At 36.8% G+C, this 18,370-nt stretch overlaps 2 protein-coding genes across 6 annotated transcripts in view; one reads left to right on the top strand and one right to left on the bottom strand.

Moving 5' to 3' along the window:
• The window catches only part of Mesr6 (misexpression suppressor of ras 6), a 199,316-nt gene that overhangs the window by 154,363 nt on the left and 26,583 nt on the right, over positions 1-18,370 (bottom strand). The gene's annotated exons all lie outside the window — the stretch shown is intronic.
• LOC139776200 (uncharacterized) overlaps positions 1-18,370 on the top strand; it is a 39,940-nt gene that overhangs the window by 999 nt on the left and 20,571 nt on the right. For 2 of the 4 annotated variants that reach the window (XR_011719030.1, XR_011719029.1), the window contains exons 2-3: positions 4,100-4,297; positions 4,442-4,708. Coding sequence is in view for 1 of the 4 variants with exons in the window: in XM_071712737.1 (XP_071568838.1) it covers positions 4,100-4,297; positions 4,442-4,637 (394 nt within the window). In the remaining 3 variants the exon portion in view is untranslated. Of the gene's footprint in view, positions 1-4,099; positions 4,352-4,441; positions 6,178-18,370 lie in introns of those variants that run through there. The other 2 variants (XR_011719031.1, XM_071712737.1) reach the window with 2 other exon arrangements.

Here is an 18,370-nt window from a genome sequence, read left to right as displayed (position 1 = left end):
CACACAATGAAAAAAAGATGACGATGGGGGAAGCAGGCTGCACGAACGAACATTTTGCGATACACCATCGGAATCCTGTAACGAGTTGTCCCCGTAATAATAACCTGCCCGTTGAACGATGTAGATCGTAGACGATCACGAGACTGACGCTACTTTGATAGGCAATTTGTCGCGATCGCCGGATCTCGATTAATATTCAAGTTCCGCTGCCTGCTGGCGTCTCTCACGCGGTGACAGCTAAACGCAGCCTGCACGCACGACGTGTGTGCAGGGCATAATTATTTTTAATTAAAAGCATCTCTTCTCTTTTTCCAGTGTCGATACGTTCACGCGATTATATCTGATTTCCTTTCGAACGTCGGACAGAGCGTCACGTCCGCGTCGGGCAGGTCGTAGCTTAAATCGCCAACTTAACAAGGCGAATATAAACCCATCATTCTTCGACTGTCATCGACGACTGCCATCGACGATGACAACATTTCTCATTGAACTTGTAATTTGCGTTAATTAAATCTATGCTACTTGTAAAAGCATTAATTTTTTTAAATCAACTTAGAGAGAGATCCTGTTGATTACTGAATATTATAGATAACGATATGATGTCAAAAGTAAAGTAACATAAAAATTAATATTTTTATCACTATAACTTTCATCTCTTTTGCACATACACAAACAATTTCTGTATCATTTTTTTATCTTACCTCATATTTTATAGACAAGAGGTAACTCTTAAGAGATAAACAAACTATATTTACTTAATTTACATATCAAAACAGAAAAATATTTTATAGTTTGCATTTTACTTTTTTAATAAAAAAATTAAAAAAGGAATTATTTTATTTTATTTTTTATTTTATTATTGGATATATTTATGAAATTTTTGTAGTAGATATTTTAGTATTTTTTAATTATATGTATTGTATATATATGAAATATAATAATAATAAGTGAGACATAATAAGCAATAGAAAGAGATGTGTACGTCGAATAAAATTAAGAAAAGCATGCCCTTCATTGACTTAGCTGATAGATAGATCAATTAAGATATCAGCAATATGCAATCAAGATAACGTCTTGTCCACGATTATCGCAATTAGTTTTTGATGAGAAGTACGATATCAACTTATGCAAACATTATTATGTAAATCGATAAAGGCATAATTGGCAGTTAACTAAAATAGTTAAAAAGCGAAAAACAAAATCTATATTTTAAATTATTAAATTCCAAAGTTATTTGAACAAAATTATTTATAGACAGGGACCATTTTATGACTTATCGACCTCACAAAAGTCTCGACATGCTAATTAACCTGACTTGAGCAATGTTTTTGCCCTTCGGTCAAAAGTATAAATCGTGTGAATGTGTGCTATTTCGCCAGCTCGCTGAGATAAAAAGTAACTACGACACTAATTCGGAAAATAAATCGTTCATCACGATATAATGATAACTAACAACCAACCGGACTCTGACTTTCAGTATTTATGGCTGTGAGTTTCTATTAGAATGTCAATACTCTACGTGCGAGTAATATCGAGCACTACATTCAATGAAATGACCGGTTTACAAGACGACTAAAATTTTTTGCGATCAAACATGCCTATAAATATACCTCACAAAATCGAACGGAAACGACATTACTTAAATTAATTTTATGCGAAAATAGTAATAAAGAAATCCTTAATCGCGAATATCAGCTGCCGATCGGTGCATTCGGTTTATATATTCGCTGTATTTAATTTTTTGAAAGTTTATTTATATTAATGGAATAATTTTTTTAAATATTATTGAATTTTCTTTTTAACGCAGACAAAATCAAATGTTAGAAACGAGAATATTAAGAATAATAAATATACTAAGATTGAAAATTTTTGCATTCAACAGTTTTTATCCGAAAAATCACAGTCCTTCATTTTACTGATTCGTAAAAAATAATTATTCAAAATTGCATTATGTTCAAAAGCCACCACACTATTTGTATCGTAACAAGAACATGTGTAATGTTCGATACATATATCATTAATCATTATTGTTACAATTAACATTATATTGAAAAATGTATTAATTCGAATCTTTGCTTTCACAAATGTAAAAATAAAAGTTTCAGCCAATTTGTTACAGTAAAAAATTGATACGCAAAAATGATGCAATATTAAAGTACATATACGGCCTCCATGACAAACGATAATCTCATACTATAATGAGAAGTTACGATTCGATAGCAATCTTGTAGAATTAACGAATTGCAAAAAAATGTTGCACTACTTTATTATCTTCCATTCCTACACTGTGCAAAGGGAACATCAATAACTTTGCCATCATGTGACTTGTCAGATAAGTAACCAAAGTAGTAATTTAATAATTTCCACTTCGTCCTTCTAGGTACTTAATGATTAACGATTTCTCGACTAAGAGTTTTTTCAGGAGTTTTTGCATAAGTTGTATCAGTGCCACTCTAACGCTTCCGTGAACTACACACCATACATGAAAATGCACATAAAATGCACGAAAAGATGACAGAAATAGTTTCGTATAAAGGATAAGCACTTTATTAAAAAACAAAATTTTATTTTGAATCTGTGTAAAGAAAAAATAAAAGAACACATATTTCAGAAAAATAATTTTACTTTAAAATAAAAGTAATGTTAATTAATATCCTATTTTAAAAATTAAGTAGCTATTTAATATTGACAAATAGCATTCATGCCCATATCCTATTTTAATTTTTATATTTATATATATGTATAAACCATCACTCCTTTTTTTGCTAATATTCATACTATCGAGATTTAAATTCGAAAAATTGTATGTTGAACTACCTACATATCTGAGCAAACGGTGGGTCGCTTTTTATAGAAGTTTCAAGTGATTTCTAAATTGATATCTTTTCCTGAGAGATCTCTTCTAAATTACCTCTTAGACCAACTTAGGTAGAAAATTTTCATTTTATTTTCACAAATGTGACACCTTGCCCTTGAATCTATCTTCCGAATCGCACGAGCTAGCCAACTATAATCGAATGAGCAGTATCGCGCCACTCCCAGCGGATTACGTGAGCGAGGCAGCCACATGCATTTCGATCCGTTGATGTATTACGTGTACCTGTACATACACCTACAAATGACCAGGCTCTGGACCAGTCAAGCCGGTCTGCCGCTCGGTTCCTGGTTCCTGATTCCCGGTTCCTGTGCCTCTCGCCCCCTTCGTGCAAAACTTTCAAGGCAATCCTCTTCGAAGCGGTATGCGGCTCCGGTCAATCCACCATAATTTCACAACAAAGAAAAGCAAAACTTGCAGCTTTTTCATAATTAATTGAGAAAACATCCCTTTTAGAACATTGGGTAATAAGAATTCGAAGAAAATAACGTTAGTTAAGAACGTCCAAATATTAAATAATTATCTAGATGTCGACTGACTTAATCGAGTTTGTTTGATTTAGTTGTTATATGTATAAGATTACGATCTTTATCATCGCTATATTTTAACGAAAAAATTACGATGCATTGTACAATGAATTGACATCATTCATTTGGCATTCTTAAGTATAGATATCTACATTAGATCAATTCTTTACTAATAGTGAGAACAATGATATTATATATCATTGATTTATTTAAAAATGTATGAACAATACAAAATAAAATGTATTTTTTATTAATTGTGTAATTAATTGTAATTTGCAGTCAGTTATATGGGATGATTGTAAATTACTTAGGGCTACTTCGACCAACCTCCGATTAACTTAATCGTTGATTAGTCCATTGGAAATGATCAATCGCATTTTCTCATTAAATAGATTGACAAATAATGCGAGTGGTCATTTCCAATGGACTAATCAACGATTAAGTTAATCGGAGTTTGATCGAAGTGACCCTTATATTGTCCTTCAGTACTAATACAAAATTCATAAGTTAATGACAGTTGATATAAGTACCAAACTGAAAGTTAACGTCGAGTCAGAGGCATTACATAAGAAACCGCGTATATGTCGCATACTTCTTTGATCATAGGTTAACATTAACATCAACTACAACCACTGCAATGTCCATCCACTGGGATGTGGACGAAATGACCAAAAGATCGGTTTGATTTATTATACAGACACGGATCGAACGAAACGATGCACCATTTACGCTTCGATCGGCGAGTGTTTTGCGCCGTTCGAGAAAAAAGGAGGTGGAAGAACCTGTCATGCCACTCGAGCCCGGAAAGGAAAAAGAAAAGCATGCAGCCGATGTCGTTACCGAACGGAAATGAGGAACGATTCGAGAATGGTCTGGCCAACGCGCCGCAGAATATGTATGTCTAACAAGGAGGAGGGGAGCCCCCCGTGAGCCCCCGTCCGATGATTGCGTACGTCCGATGATGGATCCACACGCGTAGCACCATCGGCGATTACATGCAAAAGAGGGTAAGGAAAATCCTCTCTGTTTCGGTTTCTAGGATAAGGCCACCGATCTGCACTGCCCACCTACAGCTCTCGTATAATGATATCGATAACGACGTCGAGTATGCGACTAAAAAGCGCGCCAGCCACGAGAACACGTCTACCACGGACGGGACGGAGGGGCAGCTGCTGATTACACTCATCGGGCGATGGATCGGTTCTCTCGGCAAGTTATATGGCAAATGGAAGTGAACCACGGCATGGAGCTATTCCCGGGCCACCTACCGCTCAGCGTAATAATATTGACAGCGATCGGCAGCAGTGTAAGTAAGCAAACAAACTACGTTCGCTAGCCACCTAAAGCGCCACGGAAACTAGAATCGAAGTGAAAAAGCTATTATCTGTACTAACGGTGATCATTAGCGGCATAGTCGATTTATCGGACCAAAAAATACTTCGGGGCACGCGTAGAAGTAAAATTATTCTTTAAGAAACATTCAATTTAGATTATTGTTACTTATTACAATATATCTACGATTTTACTTTGTAATTTATTTAAAATTCAAAGCAAAAATTTAAAAATAAAAGTATAGCTGCATTTAGAGATACAGCTGGTGGCCGACGGACTTACATATTTTAGGCCTACAGAATATCCGTAGTTGGTACTCATCAAGAAACAGATAATTAAAAGTAGTTTTTCCAAATTAATTTTGTTTTTATATTTTTTATTAGATTTTATTGACTGTTTAACATTTATGAATATACCATCTCAACTAAGATTGTTATTTTGTATCAGTTTTTTGTACATACTACTGATATTATAAATATAAGTTAGAGTTTTTTACTAAATATATAAACAATAAAATTATACCAAGTTAAATTAAAGTGTAAAAAAATATTCTATACCTTTTATATCATAAAATGTCAATGCAACAAATTAATCAATATTTTACTCGTTCCAGTAATAATCACGCAGATTTAATCAATCATTATCATATAAAGTACTAAATACATTATTGATTTTCAATTACACGTGTTGCATAAATACGAGTTGCACCGCCTGCACGTAACTCCGTATCAAATATTTAATAAATTGCGAATTGCGTGTTGTTAAAGAGGAAAAAAAAGATTGTCGTCAAAGATATTTACTCTGTCTCGTTTGTGTAACTATATTTCAGCGAATTTCCAGTCTACGTTCCGCGAGATAAGCTAGACGATAATGACGAACAATATGCAGTTACGCTATTATAAAGGTTAAATTATTGCGATGTCTAGCGTCATCATTCTGTATCGTGTTATCTATTACGCTATCGTGAGCAACGTAGGTTGGCAGGTCTTTTGCTAAATCGGTCCATTATCCAATAGAAATTGTTATGGCGGCCGTTGTGCGGTCTGGCGCGAGAGCAATTTTGCCGGGAGAATATGAAAAACATTTCCAAGTGCGACAAACATGACATAAGAACAAGCAACACGATCGCTCATTTATTTTCATCTTCATCTGTAAATTCCGACGGCATAATAATTTTTAACAGCACCGAACCTATAATATTTTCAAGTTCGTGCAGAGTTATCTCTCGATAAAAAAAAATACCTACGCTCTATTTTACAATCCGCCGAATAATCATCTATCTTAACTCCTTCGATCATGGTGATTCAATTATATCTTTTGAAAAATTCTTACGCTTGATACGTCCCTAATTCTCCCTAGCGCAAATAATCGATGTAAAACTTTGTAACCGACAGATATCCGATAGATATCTGACTGTTCTCGAAATGAAGATCGTTCCCACCATCTTGACAGTCCTCTGTTAAATTAGCTGTTGCGTCTGAGAAGTTACATTGTTAAATCGAGAGGATGGTTCGGGAATAAAGTGCGATTAATTAGCACGATATATAGTCAAATTATACGTTACCGCAATAGCGATACCGACTTATCTCTATATTTCACGACAGACACAACGGCAGGTACCAACACCTATGATCGCCGAAGCCAAAAGTGTGCCCTCTTATTATAAAGTAGCTCCACTTATCTCGATTACGCGGTTCTCTTTTTAATCGAGCACCAACCGATCGATCGGCACGTAGAAATCGAATCAGAGTACACCTTGCAATTCGGGAGCTGGCCATCAGCTTCTCGCGCCGTAATGATATGTTTAATTAATGACATAGATTAATGAAAGCGCTGCTCAAGCCCGCGCTTTCAAGATTACTGATTTACGATTATAGCCATTCCATGGATTTTTGACATATTTATTTTGTGTAATCACCCTTAATGAGGGGAGCTCGCGTATAATACAAGTTAATCTTTATAGTCGCACGAAAAATTTACGAATGTCTCTTTAGTTCTTCTATAGTTTCAGTTTCCATTCAACGATTTGCAACTAACAACTGCATAAAATATTGAAATGTACAAGATCCTTCATATAAATAGCAGTAAATGGTGGTCCGTATCTTCGTTGCTAGCACTACTACGAAAAGATTCGCATTATGGATCGCATTATTTTGCAATCGCATAAACGCAATGTCTTCGTGCAGAAAAAAATTATCGTTCTATTTTGCACTATACCAACAACCGGATAAAATCGCGAACACGTAGCGATTTCTCTCAACTGGAAAAGGTTCTTCGGCGAGAAGTTCTGAGAGCCGAGCGTTCAACGAAACGCTCGGCGAAGGACTCGGCGAAAGACTCGGTGAAAGAATGCAACAATGTCGACCGGATGGTTTGCACGTGACAGCGGCACGACAATCCGAATAAGGAAGTTTCTTAACGGCGCGTACGTGTCGACGTACGCTCACGTACGGTCCGTGCCGCTAAGTATCAGAATCCTCACGTGTGCGATATCCGATTCGAATATGCCCAGCCCATTCAAACTTCAAGTGATATTCCGTACATAAACCGATAAAGTTAGTTATCAAGTTATTGACTAAAATTTTGATAATATTATTGATTGGATTAATTTTTTTATTGTGTTGTAATATTTTTCTGATACATCACACTATTACATATCTCTTATTGAGTAATAGATACGATCGTCATCAGCAATGGCAGCAAAGCATTTTCAATCTGTATGATAGTATTTAATTTTGCTGTTACTTTTACAAATTTGAGATGAAATTTGCTTAGAAACAGAAATACAAGAAATACTAGTAAAGATTAGAGAATATAGTCTTAAAATAAAATAACTGTTCCGAATGGGAGAAAAATGCATCACATAAATTTTGAGAATAGATTATAAAAATTGAAAATGAATAAAATTTAAACTTTACTTGTACTAACTTAAATGCTGAACAATGCTTTTTTTTTGCTCCAATGTATAAAGTGATCTTCCCGCTGATGCACCCTCATTCCGTTCTATGGTACTCCCGTGCAGCACATTCAATAAGCGAGTGATATGAATCATAAATTATGAAAAGTGTCCGCCTTCGTGTGTTACTGAATCTATCAACGTAGAATGAATAACGAGTGTAGGAGCACCACAAGTTTTCATATTCATCATGAAACGCGCCGCGGGTAAGGCACTCGGGAGTTTCTCAGAATATCTATTTCTATTAGAGATTCTTGTTAGCAAGCAAGAAACACGCATCACGCGCGCGCGCGCGCGCAGGACGATTCGAATGAATTAGGGATTCATTTACAATTACAGTGGGAGGTTGATGAAGCAACAACAGTGCATAAAGCTCATTAAGATCGCGCAGCGAGAGCTTTACCCTGTGTTATTATCGACATTGATTGCAAATGTGTAACCCAGTCGTCGTCTTCCGAACCTTAAGAAGCGCGCTTAATTGTAAATGAAGCAAGCCGCAATTTACCACGTTTAATTGAAAACATGCTCAACAAGCAGCACTGATTACTTTCTTTCGGCGATCCACATGATTAATGCGGGGATCCTGATCGATCTAACCAGGCCGGTATGTTGTACAAGTTGGAACTGTGTAGGGCTAGAGTGCTAGAGCATTCAAATTGTATTTTTTTTTCATTCTTTGTTAGAGATTATGTACGAGGTCATATATTATCATAAACTTAAAATATGTCGACGTAAAAGTTATATCCACTTTGAATAAATAAAATTTTCGGATTATGTATGATTGATATCTAACTTGTATTAAAATTGACTATTTATCTTCTCGGTACACTTAAAAGCATAATTGTTATGTAATTTTTTATATAATGTTGTTAAAAATCAACGTTTATAAAATTAAACGCGGTGAAATAAAATACGCTATTTAATATTTAACTTTAATTAAATTTACATTTATATAATATTGTATTATTCACTGATTTCAAAATTATTGACATTCTTTCGAATAAAACTTTAAACATCCAATCTCCAATCTTAGCTGTTCATATATTATCCATCGTTAGAAAATACGGCTCAAAAATGCTTTGTATATTCCGACATGACGGAAAAGTGAAGACTGTTGCTACAGATCTAAAGACTCGTGATTTTCATACTTCAAAACGGTTTTATAAACTCAAGTGATCGAAGAAAAATTCGCGTGACGCCAATCGCGTCTTGTAGAGGAACGGCATAATCGAAATGTCCAAATATGTCGATAATGCGAAAAAATAAATCACTACAGGTTGTCGCATAACTTTCAAATGCCTTTGACGGATCAATAATTGGGCGAAGATGATAGCGCCGCGTTCAGACATCGATAAAAAGACGTTCGTCGTATGCGAAGAAACTGGTTCCCAGGCGGATCTACGATTAACAATCTGCGAATCGACCAGCACGATCATTTTCTCGTGTTTTTTTTTCTCTTGTGCGAAACGAGAAGCGAAGTTGCAAGCGAGGGTACACATGTAGAATAACGCGTACAACATGATACGGCACATCTATGACAGTTGCAATTTGTTCGAATATAATGCCGATTCCATAGAAAAGTACCTACGACAGTGATTTCGTGAGATGTGATTGTCGATTATTTTCACACGGTAAGAAAAATGAAAAGAAAGAAAAATCGGACGTACAGGATTACGACGACTCGAAGAGAATACAGGATAAAATGTTAAAAACAAACAATCATGAGTCTTTATATAATTTCTTTTACGAAAATTAAAAAGATCTTTAAGATGTCACGATTATATATGATTCGGCGATATAAAATTTCTTTCGCAATGCAATAACGTTTTATTAATACCAAGCCATAACTTTCAACAATTATAACTTTTTAAGACTAAATGAGTTACGTTCTCGTCCGGTTTGTTAATAGTTACGATAGAGAAGAATCATTATAAAATAAACGAAAAGAACAATCATATAAAAAGAAAAAAAAAGAAATATATAATAAAAGTCACATTGTATATTCTTAAATAAAACAATAATATGTATGTATATGTGTGTATTATATAAGATACGAAGAAAAGAGAAACAAAGATTCCGTAAATTGTAAATGCGAATCTTGTTAAATTTTATTGGTACTGTCGAGTCAGCTTATTTGGAACAAGTAACATTCAATTCCATTATATATAGAGAGAAGAATGTTCCTTGCCTCCATTCCTCATCCGAAGAAGAAAACGAAGAGATAGCGATGAGTAGAAAAAGTGTAGAAAGAAATTCAGGAATGGATGCACTCTCTAATTGTATCGATCCAATTATTTTCAAGCTTCAGCTGTTCTCTAAAATATCTTAGGATGTATTTGATAATTGGTGTACAATCGGAAAAATAGTCTTCCCTCGTTATTGTATTATATAAATCTATAGTAATAAATTTTCTTACACGATCAAGTTCAATATAAATTAATTACAGGTAATTAGGAATAATTTTTGCAAACACGAAATCAGCTTGATTTTATAAAGAATACTTTGACATACTTTTATATATACATATATATGATACATATAATTTGTATTTGCAACAATACTTAACGAATGGATCATAATTTTCATTTTTCATCATTGTATTTTATTTTTTATTTTACTTGTAGTTAATGGTTTATTTTTAAAAAATAATATATAAACAAAAATAAAGTTAAAATACAGTATTTATTGATTGTGTTTGTAGAAAAACTAAATGTAAGAGTGCAAAAACAATATAAGTAACAACGTTCTGAATATTCATATTGAGAACTGCAGAATGGATCGTGGCAATGATTTGCTTCGATTCTATTCTACAGAATTTCACTTCGCGAATTTGACCTTAAACAAAAAGGAAAGTACATGAACAAAGCAACGTATTTTCGTGGAATGGACCGGATGATAAGGTCATTAAACCGCAATTAGGAGTCTTCGTCCTTTATTACACGCCGGGGCATGATGATTGTCCGATACGTCGACCTGCCTGGTATGATTCACGTATCGCGAAACAAACAGGAAGCAATGTGTCGCAGACTGAAAGTTGGCGCCAACTTGGCGTTGATATCATCTCGATTCTCATCTAAACTTCATGTTTACTTCTTGGAGAGTAATAGGCACGTCAGTAATTATATATTGTATTCGAGTAAAATATCCGAAATTATTTATATTCAAACGATAAAACGGTATGCCAGCTGTTATCTCTCGAAAACAAAAATAAATATGTAAGAGATAAAAAAAAGCACGTAAAGCGCGGTTATACGAAATTAAAACTGTTTCTCTATGTTTTATGAAATAAAAATAAATAAATGCAAATAAAATCTGATAAATGTTGCTTAAACTTTTATGAATGACGGATTTCTTATATATACTGAAACCAAGTGGCATCGTGATCAGTGAATATCATAATTTATCCATTTTCTCGTGTCATATGTGAGAAAATTAAAATTGTGATTTGATAACGGTATGAAAATGTCATTGACAATAATGTACTTATACCATACAAAATGCTATTCAAAGATCAAATAAATATCACCATCATGGATACGTAAATATATCGTCAAAAAAATGTTGCATTAATTGCTAATAGTTATTCTCTAGCAATTACTGACAAACATATAATTTTATCTAGCAGACTACCATAATAAATATTCTTATTTCCTAATCTGTATTACTAATCAGTTTTCTTTAAAACTTAAACGTTGTTGATTAATTTCCCTTAAAAAATTGTTTTCTTATAGTTAGTTCTCAAAAAATGTTTGCAAATAGAAATCACGTTGTATAAAAACTGTCGCGTCCCGTGATTTTACACTCTACCGCGCATTCTGCGTGCAGAAATCCAGCGAAATCGCGACATTTTTTACACAACGCCATGTCGTCGGCATTCATCGCGCGCTCATTAATTTTCGCGGTGAGTCAAAAGCTCCGTTAATTGATGGCGTAATGATGTCTTTCCTAATTAAACACCACCAATGGAGAAGCACCTCAACCAGACCCTCCTTCCCAACCCTCGACTAGTCCTTCATTCGCTATCCGCCTTTTGCTCTCTCGTCGCGGATCCATCATCGTTATTAACATTAACGCGAGCGCTTAACAACCGAGTCGCTTTCCATTTGTCGCTTTTGTAAGAACACTGCGGGCTCGCCACGGCAGCTTTAGTGCGAGGAAAGCTCTCGCAGAGGGGTAATAGCGAAGGAAAAAAGAGTAGCGAGAACGAATAAAAAGTATACGCTCGTCGCGTTACAATTCTGAAAACATGCGAGAGGAAAGGAAAATGTAAGAGACAGAAACAGAAAATTCCACCGGCTTTGAACTGCCGGAAGAAAAACGTTAAAAAGTGTCTGTATTTTTTCAACGGACGCTTTCATGATGACGCTTTTCATTGACAATCATCTTTTCCTATCTTAATGCAGCTCGTTTCTTACGTACTACCATTATTAACAAGGTGCATTAAACAGCTGCATAAAAAAAGCTGTTTCCGCAATAAACGTTATAAACTATTACGAGACAATTCGACTGTAAAGTGCTATCTTAAAGATATCAACAGTAAAAAATTTAATAAATCTTTATATTTATCAAAGCAAAAACTACTTTTTTATCACTTTTTATTTTATTTTGTTTATTTTATGTCCACATTTAAATTGATTAACGTTATATTACCTCTTTTTGATAATTATTAATCAAATTGTAAATGTTATATTTTATTTTAAAAATCTATATCAAAATACATTCATAAAAATAATAGATAGAAATGAAAAAGGAGAGAGAGAGAGAGAGAGAGAGAGAGAGAGAGAGAGAGAGAGAGAGAGAGAGAGAGAGAGAGAGAGAGAGAGAGAGAGAGAGAGAGAGAGAGAGAAAGTTAACTTGTCGCATCGTTTTTTTTACATTCGCGCTTTAGTTGTTAAGGGAGGTTAGTTATACCGGTTATCGGTACGAGTTCACGAACAAACGGAGACCGGTTTCGTTCCATTGAACCGAACTCCAGCACGTCCGGGGACCGAGTATTGCGTATTGCGAAAAGGTACAGGCTTCGATAAAAATTCACAAGTAACGGAATACATATAGATTCGCTCTTTGCCTAATTATACAAGCAAAATTTGTTGATTAATCTGCATTTAATCAGCGTACAGAACCAAAAATTTATTAACACGTCTGACAGTCAGATATACGGAAGAAGCAAAGTTAACAGGCCGAAGCAACAGCAGAAATTATTTCTATCAGAAATAACAAAATCATAAAGCTAGAAAAATAAAATAATCATAAACCCAAGTGTCAAAGGCATTCTCCAAACATTCGCAAACAGATCGATATCACCCTTTACTCGCAACCGAACTTTTGTATCGGTTCAAGTGAGAACGAAAAAACTGCCTCAGCGCGAAGGAACGTGTTTTCTTATGGGAATACCGGGGCCATCGAGAATTCATCGATGACGCTACGGTGGGCAAGATTCCAAACAGCGGACGTACGAAAGAGCAGGGAAAGCCGAACACCTGGTATCGTATCAAATATCGCGGTCACGTATATGCGGCAGCCAAGTTTTCGGCTGTTTGTCGTGTAATCGTGAAACTTACGATTATCGCCACCGCCGCGATACACCGGAGACGGGAGGAGCGGCCGCACTAATGGTGGCGTACACCGAATCTGGACCAAAGACCGACCGACCGGCACGACCTTACGTCGCGTCGGCCGGTCCGGCGAGCTCGTAAATTCAATTAGTCTGCGAATATCTTCAAGACCGTAGCGGGGGCAGCGCGATCTTTCTCCGCTTCTCCTCCGACTCCTTATTCTTCTTCTTTCAGTCTCGCCCCTCTGTCCCCTCCCCCCCCCCCTCCTTTTTATCTCGACCGAGTGGGAATTCGCCCACTTTTGTTCTTTGTTCCGTGGCACTTCCTTTGGTCGCCTCCACCTCTACCGCGCCTTCTCCTTTTATTCCTACACTCGGCTAGACGTCCACCCTTCATCCTCTGCGCTATCCATTCTTCATCGCAGTCGCAAGAAAAAAAAAGAGAAGAAAAGAGTGGAATAATCATATTGCGCACTGTAGTAGAACATGCCACCTGAGCCACTCGAAGGAAATGGGAATAAAAATTTAAGAAGATTGTCGAACCGACGTTGATAAATTAAATTACATGCGAAATATATATGTAGATAATACATAGTTTTAGATTTATTTTATGGAAATACGAATTCGGGCTAATTTTTTTTACCCAGACAACATCGGAACTATTGAAACTATTATGAACACAAAAATTCTCCATTGAAACGACTAGAAACGTATTTCGCTATCTCGTTTGCAACGAAGTTGATAGTAATTGAAGTCCGTTTGGGGCTCGAGATTGAATTATTAGAATTACTAGGGAGTAACGTTCGCGCTAGGCAATTTCGATAATACGAGGCCGGCAGCGAAGCCGAAGCACCGTGATTTCTGAATGCGGGAGCCGGCGGATGCCTGCCAGCTAAAAGAATAAGGAGGTTAAAGTGCCAAAGGAACGCGGTACCGTAACAAATAGCTAATTCGTACTCTGCGTGCGCGAGATCTCCTCTCGCCACACAGGTCGAACTTCTCGAGCTGAGGTGTTTCGACATCGAGAAATTTGTATCTATCTCGTGCTCGCGCGGCGCGACTCGCTTCGAAAGGACTTTCGGGTGCCCGCTGTTAACATTCAACGACGTTTCTATCGCAGATACGATCTAGCCGCGGGAGAAGCGCGACCGAAGGCCGATGGCGACTCCCACGTCGAGAGGCCACCTTGTGAAACCCACATGATACCACGTTTGCTGCATCGCAGCTTCTGAATATAAGTGCAACACGATCAGACAATCTCGAGAGCAAATGGGAAAAAAATTACAACCTATCAGCTCACTCTCATACACATTATCCCCGCCTAGATCAAGTAATTTACCTAAATATATAACAGATAGCCTTCCTAAATCGCAGTTCCCGATTTTTTCGAGGATTCGTGGGAAAGGAAATCTTCGGAGCAATTGACATCAAATCGAGGAAAAATTGAGATTCTAAGAGTTCAAATTTATAAGAGACATATGAAGCGCAAGAATTTCGATTAAGCCTTGTGCAATGATAATATTAACAATCATTATAAATTCGATATAAACTGATAATTTGTTTCTTTATTTAATTAATAAAAATAATTGTCGATTTTATATAGGTATCGCAAAAAAATATTATAGCATCGTAGTTACTTCATCATTATAATTAGTTCAATAGATGTTACATATTTAAACTGAAATAATGCACTTATAAATATGTCACTTTATAAATTGATAACTGCAATGTTCATGTAGCAGTCATCATTATTAATAATGATTTATTATTAAAAATATAATTATCAATTTTATTCGGAAAATATCGTCATGTGATTTCGTCAGTGGTTATCTCGAGTGACTGCGGACTGAAAATCTCAAAGCGCGAGTTTGCGAATTGACGTTTTACCGCGGCTACTGGCGAACCGGAATATACGAATATACGAATAAATATCGGTGATGAGCAACTGATAGTATCCAACTGAATGAGTAGGTACACGGTGTGCATTTTCTATACCCAACACTTGGCATTGCGCCGCGCAGAAAAATTTTGAACTACGCGATATAAGAACGGTTGCAGCAATGCGCAGAAACGAGCTCGAGACTCCTTTGATGCGCACAAATGGGCTATCAGTCATATCACCCCGGCGAGAGAGGCAGGGAGTGATTTTCCGTCGGTGGCGATTTATCGATTGTGTGCCGCGATGATTACGCGTTAGCCGGAGGTTTAAGCACGCGTTTACAAAATTGATTGCACAGGTGTATAGCCAGGGTATAGCCGCACAATTTCGGTAACGGGAAAAATCATAAGAGTAATTTATCAAAACGTGACTTCCTCCATCTTGCGAAAGAAGCGTCGTAATTAATCCTTTAGCTACGGCTGAGCCGGAAGCGAAGCGCTGTACGCGCAACTCAGTCGCGGAATTCGACTAAAAAGTATTCTTTCGATGCAACAAATGCAGATCAAAACAACTGGAGACATTCCTATTTGATAGCGACAAGATATTGAGGCGTAGAATAAAGTCACTATATATAGTGACATCCTATTCCAACACTTAGGAAAAAGCCACTGTGGCGTTTCATTCCAAAAAACAGCGGAAAACTACTGTATTAGTGGATGCATATATAGTAGCCGAAGGGGTAAAAATCGAAAGCAACATCCATACAGAAAAAAAGAATATTCTTTATTTGAAAATATCTTTAGTTTCAACGTAGAAATCTTGAAATGAGATTATATTGCGTTAAACGAAGAAAACTTGCTTGAATGAAGTTATTATATAGTTCAACCAAGAAAAAAAATGTTAAAATAAAAAGTTGAAATTCTTATAAGAAGATTATAGTAATCTTGCATATATACGAAACAATCTACATCTTCTTATAAGAATTTCAATTTTTTGTTTCAACATTTTTTTCTAAGTTGAACTATATAATGACTTCATTCAAGCAAGTTTTCTTCGTTTAACGCAATATAATCTGATTTCAAGATTATATATTCTTGTGTATATACAATTATTAAATTATACCCGTGTTGATTTTACACTTCTTTTTTTCTGTATAAATACTATAAATTATCCTATAATCGAAGATTTAATTCATATGCTTATGCTACTTTGCATGTAATAGAGAGTTCTGCGGAAGAAACAATTGCGAAAGAAACGTTATCGAAAGGCGAAACACGGTTGTCGCATTAAGTCGCATCCTTTTAGCGGCGCATTAAAAATTCATCGACCATTAATGATTCTCCTGCGCTGTCCAGTGAAATGATAACACCTCCGCCGCCGCGAGCGCCGGCATATAATTATCGTCCATGCGCACAGGCCCATTTTCATAATTGAACATTTTTACGCAAGGCCGTGGAGGGAAGGGATAGAAAAAAAGATCGGAATGTATAATAAAGCTTCTTGCATTAAACCCACTCGCGCGGCTATGCGTGGCTATTCGCGCGCCATTCGTGGCTCGAGTTATCTGCATGTTGCAACAAGCGTATCATTTAGCTACCTACGCCAAGAATTTCGCGGCTTACACCGCAGATGTGCGCGAAACCGCATTTTATACGACTTCCTGTTGTTACCGTCGATGTTATATCTCCGCTGCTATCCTTCCGTGATAATCGCGCCCCGGACCTTCTATCAACGAAGATCACCGACATCTACCGACATATGGAGCGGAAAACTTGGGTTTACAATCTGGTATCGTCGTAAAACGTAATCGAACATGTTCGCAGATCGGGTTGATTTTGTCTTGCACGATTGCGATAATTACACCTGATGCTTCGTTAACAAGATATAAAACTGATATAACTCAAATAAAGATTGCCGCAAATTTCCGGCATTTCCTCTTCGTGCCATTTGAAACATTACAACTATAAATCTTCTTCTATCATATAATATTCAGCGTATCATAAAGTCCTGGAAGATAGAACTAATTTAGAACATGTAATTATAAAGGTTTCTGTATTAAACGTTTCATTTGAGAAGAAAATTTTCTTTATTAATGTACGCGAAATATGAAACTATCATTAAATTTATGAAAATATCCGACATTTTCTGGTTTACTCAAGCCCTAAAAATAATACGTATAATAATCATGTCGTGATTTAAAGATCCGGGATACTGTTTGACCCGATTACATCCAATTCTACGTAATTTAACTCCGCATAAACTTATAATGTTACCTTGAATCACAAGGGAAACAATAAAAATGAAAATAACAACTAAGCGATGAAGCGGTAAGCGCTTATCGCTATGTGCGTCGCCCACGCATTTCCTAATTGGTCGGCCTCGCTAAAGGAAAGGACGATTTGATGTTAACGTCGAGAAGCGAGTCGCGTGAGTGAGGAAATCAGAAGCGTTATTCCGCACAAGGCATTCCCTGTGCCGTAAACTTTGCGGACGGAGAACGATAAAATAACCGCGCCCCGTAAAGAGAGTAAACCGCCGCCGCCGCCGCCGCCGCGCGGCACGATACGTTGTTCCCCGGCGATACGAATCTGCCATTTTCTCATGAAGCAGACAACACATCTCTCTCCGCATCCACGACTCCACCCACGAATCCCTCGGTGTACGTATACGTACGTAATGCCGATTGCGAAATTCGCGGCGGTCTTACGTAACGCGCGGTGTCTCGTTCACGCCATTGTTCTCGTCGCGCCCCATTGTCGCCTGTACGAAGCGCGACGGCCGCGGCATAAGGTAAATGAAGAGATCCGCATCGCGCGCCGCGGTTTCTCGTGCCGTAACGTTGCCGTAGTGCAACGTATTTACACGCCGGCCGCTTGTAAATACGCTCGTCCCACAAGCTCCTAAGCTCTCGCGACGATTAATGTCGCCGGTGTGGTACACACGTGTTTCGTAAACCGTCTCTCGTAAATAGGACACGCCGTGCCGGGCCATACCTCTCGTCGCACCTCCGTGCAAATTAAATCAACGTGCCCATTAAAACGAAGTTTATGGCAAATGTTTAGAAAGTAGCCGCGCGGAATATACATTTGCATGACGTTGACGAAACGCAGGCATTATTAACGCTTTAAAGTCAGTGCCTACTTGTGCAAAAAGCTTGCAGCATGTATCAAGGCTCCTTGACAAATGATAAAAATGTTCGACCATATTTCTAAAATTAATGTATCTCTCAAAGGTCGATGGATATACT

This window comes from Temnothorax nylanderi, unplaced genomic scaffold, assembly GCF_030848795.1.
Source record: "Temnothorax nylanderi isolate EJ_2023f unplaced genomic scaffold, tnyl_v1.0 TNYL_tig0114_pilon, whole genome shotgun sequence".
NCBI classification, from domain to species: Eukaryota; Metazoa; Arthropoda; class Insecta; order Hymenoptera; family Formicidae; genus Temnothorax; species Temnothorax nylanderi.
Note: the sequence above shows the minus strand (reverse complement) of the source record. Positions and strands in the feature narration are given on the sequence as shown.